This window comes from Martes martes (assembly GCF_963455335.1).
Source record: "Martes martes genome assembly, chromosome: 2".
In the NCBI taxonomy this organism is placed as follows: domain Eukaryota; kingdom Metazoa; phylum Chordata; class Mammalia; order Carnivora; family Mustelidae; genus Martes; species Martes martes.
In genome coordinates this window covers 139,196,963-139,215,993 of record NC_137889.1, presented here as the reverse complement: position 1 = coordinate 139,215,993, position 19,031 = coordinate 139,196,963, and the positions used below count along the sequence as shown (strand labels likewise).

Here is a 19,031-nt window from a genome sequence, read left to right as displayed (position 1 = left end):
AGGCGGGGCAGCAACGTTGGCGCGTGGGGAAGGGGAATGCAGGCCCTGGCTATTGCTGAGCCGGATCTTCATGACGTCCCCATCTGTGGTGAGGACAGGGGCCGGGCCTCAGGGTACTAGGGGTAAGGCAGGGCCCACGCTTGCGAAAACACAGCGCACCGGCTGTCACACAAGGCTGGTGGGGGTATGCAGGGGAGGCGGGCCTTGGTTCCCGACCCCACCCTCGGACCCCTGGGTTGTGCCGTGCGCTCGCAGGGCCTCCCAGTGCAACCGCTAACCACCCGCGGGATCCAGTGTCGCGTGGGAGGTGTCCATCTGCGCAGGCGCGGGTCTGGGCGCCGCAGGTGCAAACTCCTGGTGCCAGAGTCGTCGGGAGGCTGCGTGCGGGGAACCCGGGCCCGATTCCGGTGCAGCCTGTCGGCCGAAGGCCAATTCCATCCCCCTGCCCTCCAGACCTCCCCAAGCTGTCCCTCACTAGGCCGGGGCTCGGACCCCGGGTCCGCAAGCCCGCCGGCAGGTTTTCCACCTCCGGTAGGTCCCAACGCAGGCTCCGCCCCGCCGCCCCAGGCCCCGCCCCGGTTCCCTGCCCCGCCCCGCCGCCCCAGGCCCCGCCCCAGAAGGCCCACCGCCCCAGCCCGGGCCCCGCCCCCCAGCTCCACGGCCCCCGCCCCCGAGCATGCGCTTGCGCAGTGGCGGCGGGCGCAGTCGGAAGCCTGGCGCGGACGGCAGGGTCGGCTGGGAGGCGGCACCCCCTCTCACCCGCGGCGCGGACCCGGCTCTCGCCAGCCGCCGGGGTCGGGCAGCCCGGGCAGGGATGGCGGCGGCGGCCGAGTCCCGGGCCCGTGCCTGGCTCGGCGGTAGCTCGCCGCGCCCGGGCAGCCCGGCCTCCAGCCCCGAGCTAGGCGGCAGAGGCCCCGCGCGCCCGGGACTAGGGCCGGGGCCGGGGTCGGGGTCTGGCCCGGAGCGGGCGGGCGCCAGGACCCCAGGCCCCGCCGCGTCTGGCCACAGCTTCCGGAAGGTGACGCTCACTAAGCCCACCTTCTGCCACCTCTGCTCCGACTTCATCTGGGGGTTGGCCGGCTTCCTCTGCGACGGTGAGCGCCCGCGGCCCCATCACAGACCCCAGCCCCTGGCCCAGAATGGGCTCCTCCCCTCTGACCTCTGCACTTCCAGCAGTGGGCTCCTCAGGACAGAGCCGCTTGACCCCTGGGGCAAGAGTGTGCTGGCCTCGGACCCTCTCCAGGGAGGCAATAAGCACTGGCTCTTCCAAGGGGTTGGGGGCACCAGGTGGCTTCCCCCAGGACTGTGGGCCTCAGGAAAAAACTGCTTCCTGGGCTCCTTCACTTGGCTTGGGATTCAGTGAGAGAAGAGTACTGTGGGCGTTGTGGGGCAGGTGCAGTGACTGGGGGATGAGTTCAGGGTCCCCCAAGCAGGTGGGACTCCTCTAGGCTCCTCACTCCCTGCAGCTGGGGCAGCAAGGAGGCAGCACTGTGGTCAGGCAGGGCTGGTCGGGGCCGCTGGTAGGATCCCGTGCCCTAGTGCTGGGCCTTCTCTTGCCCTGCGAGCACACTGCTACCCACAAGGGCCAAGTGCGGCATGCCCCAACAGGGCTGGCACCTAGCTGCCAAGCTGGCTGCCTGGGCCAGGAGGCCCTCCCTCCGCTGGCTTATTGGACAACGAGGGCACAAGCTTCCCAGGTCTGCTCTCTTGTAGTCCTGCTTCCTCTGGCAGGACAGGTGGGTAGGCCCTGAGGACCACAGCTACCCAGGCATGTGGGGAGCCTTTGCTCCACTCATGGAGACAGGCTTTAGGCTCTGGGGACAGAGGGACCACTTACACCAAAGTTTACAGAGAAGACTTAACCAGGTCTGGATGGAGGAAGCTGGGTCTCTCAGGCGGGATGCCTTCTGCCCAAGAAAATGGCATGGTTGAGCTGACTCCCTAGTGCAGCACCAGGTGGTCTGGCCAGCTAGCATGGGGCAAGTCACCCCTAGATTCTCAGAAACACTGCACTGTCTTATCTTGTCCCATGCCAACTGGCTCACCTGAGTGGGGAACAGTGCTTATGCAGGCTGAGTCAGCTTTAGGTCTGAGGCTAGACGCAGGACCTCTGCACAGGTGAGAGGTGAGAGATGGTAAATGCAGGGCTCCAGGTCTGAGGTTGAACCCAGGAGCCCTGCACAGGTGAGGGGTGATGAAGGCAGGGCTCCAAGTCTAAGGCTAGACTCCAGGTCCTCCTCAGTGCTATGACCTCCTGCAGGTGGGGCTCTGGGTCTAAAGGGCGAAGCAGCTCTTGAAAGGGGCTGGGCTTGGGGGATGACGTGGAGGCCATCCCTGGGCAGCTGTGAGGACGTGCTCCCCACCTCTGGAGAAGGGGCTCGTAATCTTGGCCAGCAGAGGAGCCTGACAAGGGTGTGGGAGGAAGGGCCTCCTTCCCTGCCAGGGAGTAACCAGGATGTGGGATGTGGGGCGATCAGGCACTATCTCCGTGGGCCAGAGGAGCTGGGCGCCACCTGCCTGCAGCTGCTGCCTTCCGGGACAGAGCTAGTCTGGGTGCCTTGGAGGGGAAGCTAGCCAGAGTGCTCACCCTTCCTCTGTGTCTCCCCACTTACTCCATCTGACCCCAGCCTACTGCAGTTTTTTCGGAAGCAAGGCCTCAGGGCTGTCTTTGCTAGCCTGTGGAGGACCTGTCTGTGTCCTCCTCCTAGGGACTGGGTGGGTAGGGCTTCAGTGGGTAGGATGGGGCTGCCTCAGGGCCCCTTGCTCATACTTTTCACCAAGCGCTATGTTGGAGAGTGAGTTCTTCTGCCAACTGCCCACTTCCCAGCCTCCTGCTGCTTTGTCCAACCCATCCCACCCCAGAGGGGCCCAGCCCATGTCCCCTGTCCCTCCCTAGGCCTCTTGCACCCCTCCCCCCCATCTTGTCTGTCTCTGGGCCTCAGTGTGGCTGGACTCTCCAGGCCTCCCTTCTTAGTGGCCTGCACCCCAGGACAGGAGGCCCTCGGAAACACAGCCTATGTTGGAGTACTCACTGCCTTTAGAACCTCTGGGCTGTCTATCCCTCTGGGTGGGGGCAGGTGTGGCCATCCCTGGGCTGGCCACCCCCTACCCTGCTGGCCTCGGGAGGTCCTGGACCATCACAGACTGGCTCTGGTCTCAATAGGCACACAGCACATGGGAGGGGTGGTCAGAGGGTCTTCAGAGTTGTGGGGGAGAGGGGGAAGGATGTTCTTAGTGTTGCTGGTCTGGGGGGAGATGTCCACTTACCTGCCTGCACCTCAGGGCCAACAGATTGGAGTGGGCCCCTTATGCAAGGGACAGGGGCCACTCTCAAGACCCTGGGACACAGCAGCATCCCCACTCTGGGCTCTCTGGGGATGAGAGGTGGGGTGGCGCAGTGGATCAGGGTGTTCACGTGCTTCTGTGGGGGGATGCTGTGGCCACGCCCTCCCTCTGCCCCAACGATAGTGGGGATGGCGGGAGTCACTTTCCCCATCACTCACTGCTGGGTCGCAGTGGGGCGGGGGCTGCAGGGATTCACCCCACGCTGACTCCCCCTCAGCTCTGGCAGAGTGGGCCCACTGTGAGAGGTGCACTGCCCCTGCAGAATGTGGGCAGCTGGCCGTGGCCCCTGGTGCTCCTGCTGGCCACGGCCTCCCTTCTGCATGCCAAAGCCTGGGGTCTTCTGATGCTTGGGTCGGACAGGAGCCAACTCATGCTGCTCTCATTCCGTAGTCTGCAACTTCATGTCCCACGAGAAGTGCCTGAAGCACGTGAAGACTCCCTGTACGGGTGTGGCACCCAGCCTGGTCCGAGTGCGTACGGTGGGATGGGGCGGGGGTGGTGGTGGTGCGGGGCTTGGGGGAGCGAGCTTTCATGGCAGGTGCTGGGCTGAGTCAGGCTGTCTGGGTGGATGGTGCAGGAGTGCTCCTGTGTGCTGCCTTGGGTCTCCAGGATGCTGACCGTGTCCCAAGTCCCTGTGTGTGAGCCCCTCCCAGGGCAGTAGCCAGGCCTCACCTCCTGCTGATTCTGATCCCTCCTGCTCTGGGGTCCCTGGCACCTAGCACTTTTGCTCCTGCCTGTTGGTGGGCCTCTGCCCATGAGTGTTTCGTCCAGCTTGCCCCGGATGTATCATGGGGGCAGGGAAGAGGCCTGGAGGAAGCAGCCAGCGCCCAGGCTTCCTGGACCGGCACAGCTGAATCAGGCCCCGGGAAGAACCAGCAGGGGGCTCCCTGCAGGAGGGGCAGCCTGGCCTGGGGGACTCAGAGGAGAGTGGGCAGTTCCAGCAGGGCACCCAAGGGCACAGAGGGGCAGGGGAGGATTTGGGGGGCACCGCAGGGCTCTCTGGGCCACAGAGGACGAGGCCTGCTGGCGCTGGCTGGGTGCTGTCAGGTGGGCCCCAGGCTGAGGGGGAGCTCTGCTCCCTGCAGGTCCCTGTGGCCCACTGCTTCAGCCCACGGGGCTTCTACAAGCGCAAGTTCTGCGCCGTGTGCCGCAAGGCCCTGGAGGCCCCCGCCCTCCGCTGTGAAGGTACTGCCCAGCTGGCCTGGCCGCCCCGCGGTCTGCGCTCTCACCAGGGTCCTGGTCTCTGCTGCCCAGGGGTTCCACACCCTGCTGTGGCCAGGTGGCCAGGCAGGAGGTGGGGTGGTGCCCTGGGCGCCCATGAGGGGGGATGTGTTTGTGGACTCTCAAGCTGCCCTCATGGGGAAGCAGGTGCAGGGGGCCAGAAGACGGGGAGCAATGGGAAGCCGGCTCCTGTCCCCTGAGGGGAGGGGCACCTGCTGTGCGCTCGAGGAAGGGTCCAGGAAGTGTGGCTGGGATGTGCAGGGAACCGGCTTTGGCAGCGCTGCCCAAGAGAAGGGGGCAGGGCTGTGGGGAGAGGCGAGAGGCCCTTAACCCTGCCCGCCCCCCAGTGTGTGAGCTGCACGTTCACCCCGACTGTGTGCCCTTCGCCTGCAGTGACTGCCGCCAGTGCCACCAGGATGGGCACTGGGACCACGTGAGTGCACAGGGCCGGAGGCCTGAGCCTGGGGGCGGGGTGGGGGGGGAGGTGGTGGTGCTGGGGGCTGGCTGAGCCAGGACGGCCCCCTCCACAGGACACGCACCACCACCACTGGCGGGAGGGGAACCTGCCCTCTGGTGCGCGCTGTGAGGTCTGCAGGAAGACGTGCGGCTCCTCTGATGTGCTGGCGGGCGTGCGCTGCGAGTGGTGCAGCGTGCAGGTGGGGCTTTGCGCTTTGCCGGCCCTGGGGGGAGAGGGGTGCGGTGTTCAGGTGGGGCTTTGCAAGGTGGTGGTGTCCTGAGGGGCAGAATGGGATGGTGGAGTTCCTGGTGGGCAGGGCGGGGATGGGCAGTTCCTGGGGGGTGGGGTATCATAGTCCTGGGGGGTGGGGCAGAGTGGATATATTATCCCTTTGGAAAGTAGGTTGGAGGTCTTGAGAGCAGGTGCGGTGCGTCCTTCCATGCTCACCCATCTGCATTGCACTCTGTCGGGGCTGGGGATGGTCTCCATTGTACAGAGTCAGGGATCCTTTTGGTCTGAGGGTAGTGCCACCCGCCTGTGCGCCCCGCCGTGGCCTGGTCAGGGGCCATCAGCCCAGCGTGGGCCGCTGCAGAGTGGCTGACAGCTGGCCCATTCTCCCATCTGCAGGCCCACTCAGTCTGCTCTGCGGCGCTTGCCCCAGAGTGCACGTTTGGGCGCTTGCACACCATGGTCCTCCCGCCGGCGTGCGTGCGCCTGCTGTCCCGAAACTTCAGTAAGATGCACTGTTTCCGCATCTCTGAGAGTGCGGCCCCAGAGCAGGGTGAGTGAGGGGCTGTGCTGGGGCCGGGTGTGTGGGCTGGGGGTCGGCCTGGGTAGGAGGTCAGCTGTGCCCCTCCGGCAGGTGAGGGGGACGATGGTGCAGACGGAAGCGCCCCTACTGGGCTGGGCAGAGAGGTGCTGGCCCCGGAGTCCAGTGAGTGCCTCTTAGCCATTGTGGCCCGCAGCCTGGTCCCCTCATCCCTCACCCTATCCCCCATCCTGTCCCCAGCCCGGACCCCACTCCGTGGACCCACATTCACTTCTCTCCGGCCCAGGCAAACAGACCCTGAAGATCTTTGATGGCAACGATGCTCTGCAGAGAAACCACTTTCGTGTTATCGCTGTCCCCCGCCAGGCCAGGAGTCAGGAGGTGCTGGTAAGAGGGGGCCCCTGCAGGGCGCCTTCCTGGGGAGCTTTGTGGCATCAGGGGTGGCCCTGGCTGGTGTCTACATCTGCCCCCCTCCGCCCCCCTGCAGGAGGCAGCGCTTCGGGCTTACTGTGTCACGGAGGACCCTTGCAACTTCGAGCTGCAGGCCCTCCCCCTATCTGTCCACACCATGGACCCCGGGACCCGGGGCAGGACCCGGGCCGGAGGGAGTGCAGAGGAGGAGGGCAGCAGAGGCCCGGGCTCCCGAGAGGCCGCCCCCGAGGCCTGGATCCTCCGTGCTCTGCCCCACACCCAGGAAGACCTGAAGATTTACCCTGCCTGGCTCAAGTGAGACCCAGGCCCCGGGCTCATGGTCTGCCGGCAGGAGCTGGGGGGGGTGGGGGCATGTGACCTGAGCTCCTGAGATTGTTCCCTGCAGGGTGGGTGTGGCCTACGTGTCCATCCGTGTGACCCCGCGGAGCACAGCCCGGACCGTGGTGCTGGAGGCTCTCCCGCTGCTCGGCCGTCAGGTGTGTATGCCATTGTGGTCCTGGCTGGCCTGGTGGAAGACCTGGAGGAGCTGGGGCTCCAGGCCTGATGCTGTGACCTCTGCCCCCCACAGGCTGAGGGTCCAGAGAGCTTCCAGCTGGAGGAGGTGCTCATGGGCAGCAGGCAAGGTGAGCGGTAGCCTGCAGTTGAGGGTCCCCGATCTGCCCCGGGGTGCCCTGAGGTCTTCGGGGCAGCTGCTTGCAGATGTGCGAGTGGAACCTGGTGCCCACGGGCCTTGCCTGTCATTCTTGCAGTCCAGCGGACGGTGCTGGAGGATAAGGAGCCCTTGCTTGCCCGGCTTCGTGACATCCGGCAGGTCATTTGGTGTGAATGCTGGTCCCCGCAGAGTCACCAGCCTTTGGCTATGGCTACTGCCTCCCAGCGAGGGAGCCTGTCCCCAGGACCCTACGTGCCAGTGCCAGCCCTCCTGGGCCTGGCGGGTCTGTCTGCTTGCTCATGTCACTGTTCTCTTGAAGGTGGCGTTTTGAGCCCCAGACCCCACTCCCTGGGGCTCCCTGAGGAGAGTTGAGGGGCTTGTCCCGAGGGAGGAGGCCTGTGTTTCCTTTTCTGTCTCATCTCAGGGTGGTTCAGCCCGGGAAGTCTTTCTGGACGGAGGGTGGAGGGGCCGGGAACGGTGGTGCCCTCCCTAAGTGCTCTGCTCCGGGTCCTACCTCCCCACAGACGTCCCTGCGACAGATGACCCAGACGCGGTTCTATGTAGCTGAGAGCAGAGCTGTGGCCCCCCGTGTCTCCCTGTATGTTGCTGGCCTGCCTTTCGGGCTGTCTGCCCAGGAGTATGGCAGCCTGCTGGATGAGGCTGTGGCCACCAAAGGTGTGACTGCCTGGGCTGACCGGGGAGCAGGGGGAGGAGGGGATGGGTTCTGAGAGCAGACCGTGGGGGCTGGTTCTCCTCTCCTCCTCCCCCGCCACACGGTACCTGAGCCTTTGCCAGGCTGGTTCCCACTCGTTGGGTCTCTTTTCTCACCTCCAGGGCCCACAGTGCTCACCTCCTCCAAGGGGCTTCTGAGACCCCAGAGGTCCAGCCTCTGCCTTTTGCTCTGAGCTGGGGAGGGACATGCTGGGGGAGCTGCCCCTCCTAGGTTGTGGGAACCACTTGCAAACAGGGGCAGCAGGGTTGGCCTCCGAGGCTGGGCAGGGCCTGGGGACCATGCACCTTCCCTGACTACAGCCTATCTTCGCAGCTGGCCTGGTGTCCTTGAGCCACGTCTACTCCTCCCAAGGTGAGCCGCTGCTGTAGGGCTTGGTCAGATTGGGCTCTGGAGTCAGGTGGAAAGGCCTGCCCTTCTTACCTCTGTATTCAGTGTTCCATTTTATTTAGGACCTGACCTTTTTCTGGGGGAACCCTGTGGGAGGGACCCATTTGTGGTTTTTTCCCTGGCTCCCGGCTATCATGCTTTTGCTGAAATGTGATCGAGCTGCAGAGGACTTTTCTCAAAAACCTGTTCTGCCCTTGGGTTTGCATCTTCCTTTTCATGGGAGACTGCAAATCTGCCCAGAAGCGGGAGGCTATTCCCATGAGCCCCAAATGCCTTCTGGGGGTCCCCAGCAGTCATCAGTATTCTCCATTCTTGAGGGGGTGTTCCTCCCAGGCCCTGGGGTGAGGGTGTGCTCTGCCACGCTGCCCTCTTTTGTCCATCTCTGTGTCCTGTCTCTGAGCTTGGTCACCCTCAAAGGCTCCACGGGGCTGGTGGTCCTGCATCACGCGGCTGCCATTGGATGGCCAGACCCAGGGTCCATTCTGGCAGCAGGATGAGGGAGGCCACAGTCTGAGCTCACAGTCCCCGTGCTGCAGGCGCCGTGGTGCTGGACGTGGCCTGCTTTGCGGAGGCCGAGCGGCTCTACATGCTGGTCAGGGACACAGCTGTGCACGGCCGGCCGCTCACCGCCCTGGTGCTCCCAGACGTGCTGGTGAGTGGGTGCCATCAGGGACACTGGTTTGTCTAACACACGGTTCACAGCCTGGGAGGAGTCTGAGATCTGGGGGCAACAGGCCTGTACCATGGCTGACGGGTGGAGGACTACAAGCTGCAGTTCCCATCCTGCCATGGCTGCCTCCTAGGGGCTGTGTGTATGCACACATCCTGGGAGGTCCTTGCCTTTTCCAGGGTCACTGGGACCCCTGCTTGGGAGTCCTGGGCCACCTCTGGCCCGGAGGTGGGGCTCCCTGACTTTGGACCACGTCTGGAAGAGTGAAGTGGGATAAGCCCAGGCCCGGGGTAGACACTATGTGGGTTGGGGCAGGGTGAGGAGCTGGAGCCCCAGGTTGTGCCCTATGCTCCATGCCTTTGCCAGCAGCCTCTGGTCCTCACCCCTGCTGGCCCCTAAGGTTTCTCCTGAAGTGTTGGTGGCTGCTCTGGCCCTGACCCCAGAGCCCTGTCTGGGTGTAGCGGAATTAAAGAGTAGGTGAGGTCACTGTTGGGGACTGGGGGGGGTGACTCCTGGGCCTGGCTGACCCCTCCCACCTGAACCAGGCATCACCATGCTGTCCTGATGAGGACACAGCCCCTGCAGGTTGGGGTCCTGGACAGGCAGAACCTGGTGGGCGGTGCCGACGTGCACTTTCTCCTGGCAGCGGGGTGAGCGGGAGTGGGAGGACTGCAGGCAGCTCTGTCCCACGGGTCACACATCACCCTGAGTGTGTCCTTGGCTTTGAGGTGTTGCTGAGTCGTGCCTGTTACCCAGCATCTCCCACCAATGGATGCTGGTGCCCCCCACCACCCTCACCATTGCTGGGACCTCAGCCCCCTACCTGCTGTCTCTGGGCCCCACGTTTTGGGGGATGTTTGTTGGGAGATAGACTTCTGCCCATGGGAGGCAGGGGCCCCTCCGTGAGCCTGGCTGCTCCTGCTGGCTGTGCTGGGGGTGGGCAGGGGCCTGGAGAGCTGCAGGAGGGGCATGTGGACTCCCACGTGGGTGTCCAGCCTCGGCTGTGTGGATCAGGCACTGGGCACAGTCTGGCTACAAGGGTCACGGTGGGTGGTGGCGTGGCCTGTATGCTCAGAGCTCCAGGCCGGCCAGCCTCATCTCCTCCTGGGGTACATGTGTGCCGCCTTCAGGCAGGGGGCTAGCCACAGGTGGGCTCAGGCTATGTGGGCTCAGGGTTGGAGCACTTGTCACTGCCCCCGTGAGGTGGCCTTGAGTACCTGCACTAACCCAGCCCCCCCATCTGTCAGCACACGAAGCTGCCCCCAGACTCCTGCCCCCTCCTCGTGTTTGTGAACCCCAAGAGTGGAGGCCTCAAGGGCCGTGACCTGCTCTGTAGTTTCCGGAAGCTGCTGAACCCTCACCAGGTCTTTGAACTGACCAACGGGGGGCCTCTTCCTGGGTGAGTGTGGGGTTCCCCGCCACGCTGCTCACAGCCTCACGAGCCTTTGGAGGGGTGCTTGCACACGGCTGTGAAGAGGCCTGAGGGAATGGAACCATCCAGGCTGTTCTGCGTTGGCTCAGGTGCTCCTGTTGGTCTGCGAGCACTGAGTGCTTCCTGTTTGCCTCTTGCCAGGTTCCATGTGTTCTCTCAGGTGCCCTGCTTCCGGGTGCTGGTGTGTGGTGGGGACGGCACTGTGGGCTGGGTGCTTGCCGCCCTGGAGGAGATGCGGCACCGTCTGGCGTGCCCGGAGCCTTCTGTGGCCATCCTGCCGCTGGGCACAGGTGGGGCCAGCCAGCAGATCGAGGGACAGGCCTAGGAGGGTGGGAGGGGGTGGGTGTGGAGAGTCTGTCTTCTCTTGCCCCTGTCCCAGGGAATGACCTCGGCCGGGTCCTCCGCTGGGGGGCGGGCTATAGTGGGGAGGACCCATTCTCCGTGCTGGTGTCGGTGGATGAGGCTGACGCCGTACTCATGGACCGCTGGACCATTCTGCTGGACGCTCACGAGGCTGGTGCTGCAGAGGACAGCGTGGCAGACGTTGAGCCCCCCAAGGTACCAGGGTGGCACCTGTCGGGCCCCCCACAGGCAACTCTCTGCTTCTGTCCAGGGTTTCATGTGGATCCCAGCCACCACCTGGTGTAGGCACCAGGGCCGCCCCATTTACGGGGAAGCTGAGGCATGGTCAGCAGCGGCTTGCTGGGGACATCCCGGGCTGGCTGGCTCAGATGGTTGCCTCCCTCTGAGTGCACATCAATCACAGGATGGAAGCTGCTGTGACAACAGCGGAGGGTTGGGTCGGAGACGAGGAGGCTGGACCCAGCTTATTGGAGATGGGGAGCATGTGGTGAAAACTGACCAGGGTCATGGGAGAATGTGTCTTATCTCCAGATTGTGCAGATGAGTAACTACTGCGGGATAGGCATTGATGCAGAGCTGAGCCTGGACTTCCACCAGGCACGGGAGGAGGAGCCTGGCAAGTTCACGAGCAGGTGCCAGAACATCAAGGATGGGGGCTTAGGACTGCTCTAGATCACAGGGCTGCCCCCTGGTGACAGCGTACTTCCTGGGGTTCACCAGCAGGACTTGGTGGATGGGGCTGGAACCTGGGGCTGTGGAGGGGGGGCGTCATAGGTAGGGCAAGGGCTCCGCCTTGACTGTAGGCATACACCTCCTCCGCAGGTTCCACAATAAAGGTGTGTACGTGCGGGTTGGGCTGCAGAAGATCAGCCACTCCCGAGGCTTACACAAGGAGATCCGGCTGCAGGTGGAGCAGCAGGAAGTGGAGTTGCCAAGCATCGAGGGTCTTATCTTCATCAATATCCCCAGGTGCCAGTGGGTGGGGCTCCAAGGGGCTCCAAGGGCTCCTCTGGTGGGGCTTGAGGCCCTCATCCAGCCTGCCTACTCACCTGTGCACCCCTCCCTCGGTGCAGCTGGGGCTCAGGGGCCGATCTGTGGGGCTCCGACAGTGACTCAAGGTTCGAGAAGCCACGCATGGATGACGGGCTGCTAGAGGTGGTGGGGGTGACGGGCGTCATGCATATGGTGAGTGTGGACAGCCGGGGCGGGCCCTGGCATGGGACCATGGCCCACTGAGCCCCACTGGCCTTCTCTCCACTACCAGGGCCAGGTCCAGGGCGGGCTGCGCTCCGGCATCCGCATTGCCCAGGGCTCCTACTTCCGTGTCACCCTCCTCAAGGCCACGCCCGTGCAGGTGGATGGTGAGCCCTGGGTCCAGGCTCCTGGGCACATGATCATCTCAGCTGCGGGCCCCAAGGTACCACGTGCAGTGAGCTGGGCGGGCCCTGAGGGCTGGCTGGGCCATGCACCGTTATTCCCCAGTGGCCCCCTGGGTACAGGGAGGGGAGGGGCCCACAGGCTGAAACCCACCCACTTTCTGTAAACTGGGCTGAGACCGTGCCTGCAGTATCTTCCAGCCCTTTGACCTGACCTGTTGTGGGACAGGTCCACATGCTCAGGAAAACCAAGCAGAAGCCCAGGAAGGCGGGAACCCCCAAGGATGCCCGAGCAGATGGGGTGCCCATCCCTGAAGGGGACTCCAAGTAGAGGGACCCTGCAGCAGCTTGCCTGTTCAGCAGCAGCGGGCGCCAGCCAGTGGTGGACGGACTTGCCTACGGCTTTGACTGGGGGCATCTCCTCCTCACCCCTGTGCACATGGAAGCTGCGTGGGGTAGCAGCTGTTTCCCCCCGGCCTCCGATCCAGTGACAGGCTGGGTGCGGGGCTTTGGCTGGCCAGTTGTCCCGCCCACCATCCTGGGTGGAAGGCATTTCTCATTTTGCGTCCCCCCACCATCTGTGAGCCCACCGAGCTGGGCAGCACCGAATCTTGGGCCATCCCCCCAGATGCTCCTAACAGAGTGGGCCCAGTACAGACCCCGAATGCCCCAACCACCAGGGCCTGTGGCCTACCTTCCTACTGAGGGCTGGGTGGGGACACCTGCCACTTGTCTTGGGGAAGGTGCCTTCTCTCCTGGCCCTGCCACTGTGGAGGAGCTGCTTGGGCTGCATGTTGGGGGGCAGAGGGCCCTGAGGCCAGGTGGGCTTGGCTGACATCCTGGAGATGCAGCAGGAGGGAAGCTGGGCCCTCATGGGCTGGGGCGGAGTATGCAGAAGGGACCAAAAGCAAACCGGTGGGGAGGCCCAGAGGAAGTTTACAAAGTGTGATGTTGGGGAGGAGCCAGCTTTAATCACCTGTTTGTCAACGATCAGCATGCCCTTCCCAGCGCCTGTCCAGATGACCAGGTGCCTGGGCCTCCCCCACCCTGGGTTCAGACAGGCCCCAGGATCAGTCTGGGGAGGCTCCAGGGGCCCCAAAGAAAGGCCCAGGAATCCTGTTTCTCCACTCATCCTGTTTGCTGCCAGCGCCATGCGACCAAGCTCTGCCCCGCCAGCCCCATGTCCCCTGAGCTTTTGCCAAATCTGCACAAATGCACTGTAGTGGCCATTTGTGGCGGGACATCCCTATCACGTGCCTCCAGCACACACACGTGTGTCTGCCTTGACGTCCCCAGTGGCATCACTTGTGTCCGCTTTGCAGGCCTCGGCTCTGGTTCTGGTCTGTAGTTGTCTGTCCTTTGTATTTAAGTGCGTCTGTGCGCCCAGAGGGGTGGTGTGGCCTTGCACCCAGGCCCTTGTGTACCTTGTCACTACCTGAATGTAAGCATAATTTATATCTAGGACAATACAGTGTGGCCATTGCTGTGCTGCTGCCGTGTCCTTTGTGCCTGGGGACCCACGCCCCACTCAGGGCTGGCACCATGGGCTCCCAGCAAGAGCGCGAGCACCCCGGTGGTTTAGCTTCACGAAGAGTGAGAATGTGGGCCTAGGACAGAGACGGGGACACAAGCTCCTGTCGCACTGTCTGCAGAAGCAGAAACCTCCCGAAGGCTCTAGAGAAGGCTGAAGATACAAACCAAAAGCAGGCTGAGTGCAGGAGGGGGCGGCCAGGCCCCAGGAGCTAGCAGGCAGCAGGGAGGAGCGGGGCGTGTGCGTCCTCCTCGGCCTGGGTTGCTGGCTGGGCAAGGCCCCGCATGGCGCACAGTAGGGCCAGGCCCAGGCGGACGAGGAGGCGCAGCAGCAGGAAGGCGAAGGGCACGGCAATCTGCATGAGGTGGAAGATGGCCGTGCTGAACCGGCTGAGGAAGCAGGTGGACGCAAAGGCCAGCAGGCTGGCACAGGGGTATAGCGCAAGCTTGGCAAACATGAACATGTGCTCCCGGCCCCCGAAGCGGGCCGAGGGCTGCAGCGTCTCCCCCTCGTGCAGCAGGGCCGTGGTCCAGATGGCGAACTGGAAGATGCTGGCAAGGAAGATGATGGCGCAGCTGATGCGCACGCTCTCCAGCTCGTCGTGTGGCTGTCGCGCGAAGGCCGAAGTCTGCTGGTAGGCCAGCGGGAGGCCCCCCACGAAGGCCAGTGACAGCGTGTTGAGCAGCCCCATGGACTGCGTGGCCTTGCGGATATGCAGGAAGAGCGAGTGGTGGGCAAACCAGAGCAGGCCCACCGTGGCGAAAGAGCCGAAGTAGGCCAGGAAGTGCGGCCCATACACACTCAGTGCTGCCACCAGGCTCCCGTGGAACTTCTCCTTCACGTCCCTGGGGTCCGGCACGTTGTCCTCGCTGAGGGTGGCCAACACACAGCATTGGTCCTGGCCCCGCTGTGGGCGGTCAGGTTGGGGCTGCGGCTCCCAGCCCCAGCCCACAGCCCCCCGGCCTCCACGGAGCCCTGTCCACACCCCGGCACCTGCCTGGCCGCTTGGGTGGTGGTCCCCCTGATCTGGGGGTGGGGGCAGCCTCTGTGGTTCTCAGATCACTGGGCTGAGCGCCACTGGAAGGAGCAACTCTAAGGCACATCTCAGATTCTCCCCCTTGTGGGCGGCCCCAAGAGCCTGTCCTATTCCCAGGCTGGGGGGAAGCACCCGGAGATGCCTCTACACTCACAATGGGGGGCTGCACATGTGTCTGGGGGGTGGAGCTGCAGGAGTCTGAAGGTGGGGGGCTGTGGCTCTGGGGGCGGGGGGGGGGCACTGTCCTCCTCTGCTCCTTGCAGCTGCTCACCAGGGAACTGGGGCTGGCTGGGCCCCAGCGGTGGAAGCAAAGCCACACCATCCTGCAACCTTGGGTCAAGGCTCAGAGGTTGACACCAATGAGCACTTGGACCCCAATTTTAAAAATTCACAAATTACAGTAGGAACAAGCTATCAAGAGAATTAGGAGAACTAATACTTTAGGCCATCAGATAGAAAATGTAAAATCAAGATGGTGTAACCTGTCCAACAAAATAAGAATGTTTTGAAATAGGACCAAAGGAACAAGAGGCTCTAAAAAATAATGTAAAATAAGAAAAAAAAAAAAGATGGAACACTTAAAAATGCATTAACTAAAATGAGAACTTTGACAGAGGGAAACGGTAGATTAGATGGGGCAAAAGAGCACCCAGTGAAGGCAAAACGGAGCAGGAGGGAGGACGCAGGAGAGGGGAGGTGGGAAGCCCTGGAAAGGGGAGCCCTGGGGGAGGGGGCTAGGGGAGACGGGGATTTGGGGAGCTGGCAGGGGGATGAGGAGTTGGGGGGAGACTTGGGTGGGGACAGGGGGAAGAGGGGAGGGTTGGTCTGGGGGCAAGGCCTAAAGGAGGAGGAAAGCACAGGTTGGGGAGGCCCAACCATACCCATCGAACCGGCCTGGGGAAGGGAAAAGTGACAGGGGGAGTCCTGTGTGCCCCCCGCCCCCAGCACAGCAGAGCCTGAGCTCTCCAGAGCTTGGTCCAGGGTGGGACTCCTCTTCAAGCGGAGGGCTAGCATCAGGAGACCTCGGCTCCTGCCTCTGTGGGGTTGGATGATGACAGGCAGGCCATGGACCCCCTCCCTCAGGCCTGGGTCCTTACCAGATGTCCAGAATGAGGAGTGTGGCGACGATGGCATAGACCCCGTCACTGAAGGCCTCCACCCGCTCCTTGCTGAGAGGTTCGTGCAGGTCAAAAGTGAAGAACTCCATGCTGTGAGCTGGGGGCTCCTGGGGGCCTGTGGGTGTGCCAGGAAGGAGGAGCTGGCCAGGGGAGGAGACTGCAGGGACACCTGGCCGTTACAGCTGCCTGAGCCCTTCCCACGCTCACAGCACCTACCCACAAGCCTGCCCTTGCACCAGCTGGAGACCTTGCTGACGTAGGGGAGGAAGATGACCGTCGCCATCAGCAGGTACGACTGCGTGAGACACACCACACGGCAGACACCATCCGCCCCAAAGGAATGACAGCACAAGCAACAGAAGAAAACACAGATGAATTCTATCTCATCAAGCTGGAAACCTTTTGTGCATCAGAGTATTTCCAGAAAGAAAAGGCAGCTCCCAGAACGTGGGAAAGTATCAGCAGACCACACCGCTGACGAGGGTCTGGCACCTTGGGCAGGTGGAGAGCTCCAGCTCCAGAGCAAAGGCATGAACCCCCAACCCCAGGTGGGCAGAGGAGCTGAGTGGACAGCTCTCCAGAGGACCTGTGCAGTGGCCGAGCCGCACAGAGCAGGACGCTGAGTGTCACCAGGGATCAGGGAAACGCGGGTCAGAACCACGGGTGACCCCCCGTCACAGCCCACAGGACGGCTGCTCTCGGAGGAGCAGACACCGACAAGCCATGGCGAGGACGTGGGCTGAGGGAGCCCTGTGCACCACGGTGGAGACAGGGAGGCACCTGAGTCCATGGACGGATCAATGGGTAAGCAAGCTGGGTCCTTCCCGTGACTTTCCAATGAGAGGGTGGGTGTCTGACACCTGCTACCATGGGAACAAACTGGAAAACATTCTGAGAAAAGCCAAATGTAAAGCCTCATGTTTTATGATTCCATTTACATGAATTACCCAGAATTGGCAAAGCTCTAGAGACAGGAAGTGATGGGGATTCTGGGGGAGCAGGGCATGGTCAGGGGTGGAGACTGCTCAGGGGTGCAGGGTTTCTGTTGTGGCCATGGGAGCAGTCCAGAAGTAGGTGGAGTGGTGGCTGTGGGCTGGGGCCCCTGGACTGGGCAGGTGGCAGTGGACACGGGAGTATGAAGTTTATGTTGTATGTCCACCATGTTATTCCAGGAAGGGTGCAGGGCCGGGTCCAGAGGTGGCCCAGCAGATCCTGGGCCCTGGCAGCGGGAGCCCTTCAGGCTCCATACCACCCAGCCGGCACCCCTGCAGGGAAGGCCTTTCTCCTGCCACCCCTGCCCCATCCCATGCCTGCCTTCAATGAGGGGCTCCCACCCCCTCTGTCCTGTACACCTGGTTCTTCAAGGTCACCTGACATGGGGAGATGATGATGCACATGCTGCCATCAGGGAGACTGTGGGACACTTCAGATGCACCCTACCTCTGTCTCTAACCCGGTTTCCACACTCCAAGAGACCACATCCCACGAGGAATTCAACAGACACCCTGAGGGCAGCTGGGAGGCAGGTGGGAGGTGCCATCCACTGCAGGATCAGGGGAGGAACAGGAGTCTGGTGGGGGTGGGGGAACATGACACAAGAGGCACTATACAGATGCCAGCAGGCAAGGCCCTGGGCCCTATGGGCGTCCCCATCAGAGGAAGGCAGTCCATAGGGAGGACAGGATGACCTAGACCAGGCTGGTGAGAAGGGGCTGGATCTCAGAGGTGGACCCAGCAAGGCATCTGGCTGAGGGAATGCCTATGAGGATGGAGGCCATGGGGTTGCCAGAGGCTCCAAGGGACACGCCCGGGGGTCAGGAAGCTTGGACATGCTGTCTCCCAGGTGGTGGTGGGCTCCAGGTGAGGAGGTGAGGGGGCGGGTGCAAGGGGTCAGAGCCGCATTGCAGGCAAGGAGGGAGGAAGGCTGATTGACAGGTGAGTGGGGCTGGACAAGAGCGCTGACTGCTCCATCACTGAGGGTCAGGGCCTGAGTAACCCCATCTTCTTGAGGCCCCTGGACCTACTGACCACTTGGGCCCTCTCAGCCCTCCCCTCCCCCAGTCTGGTGGCTCAGGTGTCCCCTCCCCCACTGCTGTCAGGGTGTGGTCACTGTCCAGTTCCCCATAGCCCCAGTGCCGTGGCACCTGCTATCCCCCAGGACACACCGGACAACTGCCCACGCACCCAGCCTACCCTGGCCCTCTGTTCAGCTCACCCAGGCCACCCACCGCAGACCCCAGCTGTCCCTCCCATCCTCCAAGCAGTGACCCTTGGCGTTCCTCAAGCCCTGACCTTGTCTAACCGATGCCTGCTGTGGGCCACCCTGAGTGCACAGCCTGGAGAGACTGTTCCACCTGGAGCCAGGACATGTATGTGGCCTCAGACCGTATGCCCCTTACTCCCGGCCCCTTCTTGCCCTGCCCTGTGCACTGGGAGCTACTGTGCTAGAGGCCACAGTCAAGGATGCCCTGCATAACCCCGAGCACCCCTGCAGCATCCCTCCCGCCAGTGCCCCCGCACCTCCAACATGCTCAGGACAGAAGAAACCAAGCAGCAGCCCGAGCCTGCCTTCCACCTGGCATGCCAACCTACGCCTTACCCAGCTCTGCCGCCCGGCCTGACCTCTGACACCTCAGCCACTCAGCCCCCAGCACGCAGCTCCATCCTAGAGGAAATGATGCTCGGCCTTGCCAGCCTATCTGTTTCAAACTTGGAATCTCCTGGAATTTTTACTAGACATTTAAAACATCATCGACCATTTGTTCCCAGGTTCATACCTGGGATGCTGCTCCAGACCCTGATGCTCTGGGCCCAACACTTCCCTGTACTTGGTGAGGGCTCGGATCCAGGCAGGAGCCATGCCTACAGGCCCCGAAACCCACTGGGACGGCTGCTGGTTTGTACTTCTCTGCATTCCCAGACGGCGAGAGTGTTCTAGAACATTCCTATTCCATTAGCTAAGGGCTAAAAGGGCACTAGCCGACCTTGACTTCTACGACCTGGCTGACACAGCTCCAAGTTCTGGCATCCCTGCACAGGGGCAGCACAGACCAAGTCAGGGCTGTCCGCAGGAGGCATCCTGACCTCCGACCTCAGCTGAGTGTTCCTGAGAGCTGGCCATTCCCCGGGCAGGGGGGGCTTCCTCCCCTCCTTCCTGCGCTCTCTCTGGGTGGCCCACACCCTCCATGTGGGTCTTTAGGACCTTTCCGCAAGTGCTCCCGACTGCGCCTCTTGCCTGCTGTCACAGCAAAGCTGATGGGACCCCTCCACCCAGAAGCCCTCTAGTGCTGGCTGCATGGTGGCTTCACGTGGACCCCTTACTCGCCCAGAGAACAAGCACAGCCCAGATTCTGGGCATCCGTCTCTCTTTCTCTTCTCGTCCTAAGGATTTGCCCACTTGGGGAAAACGTGGGTGGTCACGGCCCACTGGCTGCCCCCACTGGACAGCGTGTCTCTTCACGCAGGCCTGGCTCTGTGGTGCCTGTTCGCCTGCACGGCAAGTCCCGGTG

General features: G+C 63.0%; 2 protein-coding genes across 9 annotated transcripts in view; one reads left to right on the top strand and one right to left on the bottom strand.

Moving 5' to 3' along the window:
• The first annotated feature begins 713 nt into the window (after window positions 1-713).
• Window positions 714-13,325, top strand: DGKQ (diacylglycerol kinase theta). 3 transcript variants are annotated; one of them, XM_080795115.1, is made up of 23 exons: window positions 714-1,094; window positions 3,736-3,815; window positions 4,431-4,530; window positions 4,914-4,999; window positions 5,097-5,222; window positions 5,651-5,804; window positions 5,886-5,957; window positions 6,079-6,179; window positions 6,280-6,518; window positions 6,610-6,700; window positions 6,793-6,847; window positions 6,974-7,035; window positions 7,401-7,551; window positions 7,922-7,960; window positions 8,533-8,648; window positions 9,914-10,065; window positions 10,240-10,388; window positions 10,478-10,656; window positions 10,993-11,093; window positions 11,284-11,430; window positions 11,535-11,646; window positions 11,726-11,878; window positions 12,067-13,321. In XM_080795115.1, exons 1-23 carry the CDS (start codon window positions 815-817, stop codon window positions 12,166-12,168), a joined length of 2,847 nt encoding a protein of 948 aa, XP_080651241.1. In that variant the 5' UTR covers window positions 714-814; the 3' UTR covers window positions 12,169-13,321. The 3 variants fall into 3 exon arrangements, with proteins under 3 accessions (XP_080651241.1, XP_080651242.1, XP_080651243.1); XM_080795116.1 differs by lacking the exon at window positions 4,431-4,530 and having other exon boundaries at window positions 1,084-1,094; window positions 12,067-13,325; XM_080795117.1 differs by lacking the exons at window positions 714-1,094; window positions 4,431-4,530 and having other exon boundaries at window positions 3,803-3,815; window positions 4,960-4,999; window positions 12,067-13,325.
• TMEM175 (transmembrane protein 175) overlaps window positions 12,785-19,031 on the bottom strand; it is a 25,800-nt gene continuing 19,553 nt past the window's right edge. For all 6 annotated transcript variants that reach the window (XM_080795140.1, XM_080795144.1, XM_080795142.1 and 3 more), the window contains 3 exons: window positions 15,739-15,817; window positions 15,502-15,637; window positions 12,785-14,237 (listed from right to left, as the gene is read on the bottom strand). In XM_080795140.1, the coding sequence (XP_080651266.1) occupies window positions 13,580-14,237; window positions 15,502-15,637; window positions 15,739-15,817 (873 nt within the window). In that variant the 3' untranslated portion in view covers window positions 12,785-13,579. The remainder of the gene's footprint in view (window positions 14,238-15,501; window positions 15,638-15,738; window positions 15,818-19,031) is intronic.

Bases quoted from the DNA above. Each gene is read 5' to 3' on its own strand.
- DGKQ (XM_080795115.1), top strand. From the start codon at position 815: ATGGCGGCGGCGGCCGAGTCCCGGGCCCGTGCCTGGCTCGGCGGTAGC. The intron at 5,000-5,096 runs GTGAGTGCACAG...CCCCCTCCACAG, and splicing joins AGGATGGGCACTGGGACCAC to GACACGCACCACCACCACTG. The intron at 6,180-6,279 runs GTAAGAGGGGGC...GCCCCCCTGCAG, and splicing joins CCAGGAGTCAGGAGGTGCTG to GAGGCAGCGCTTCGGGCTTA.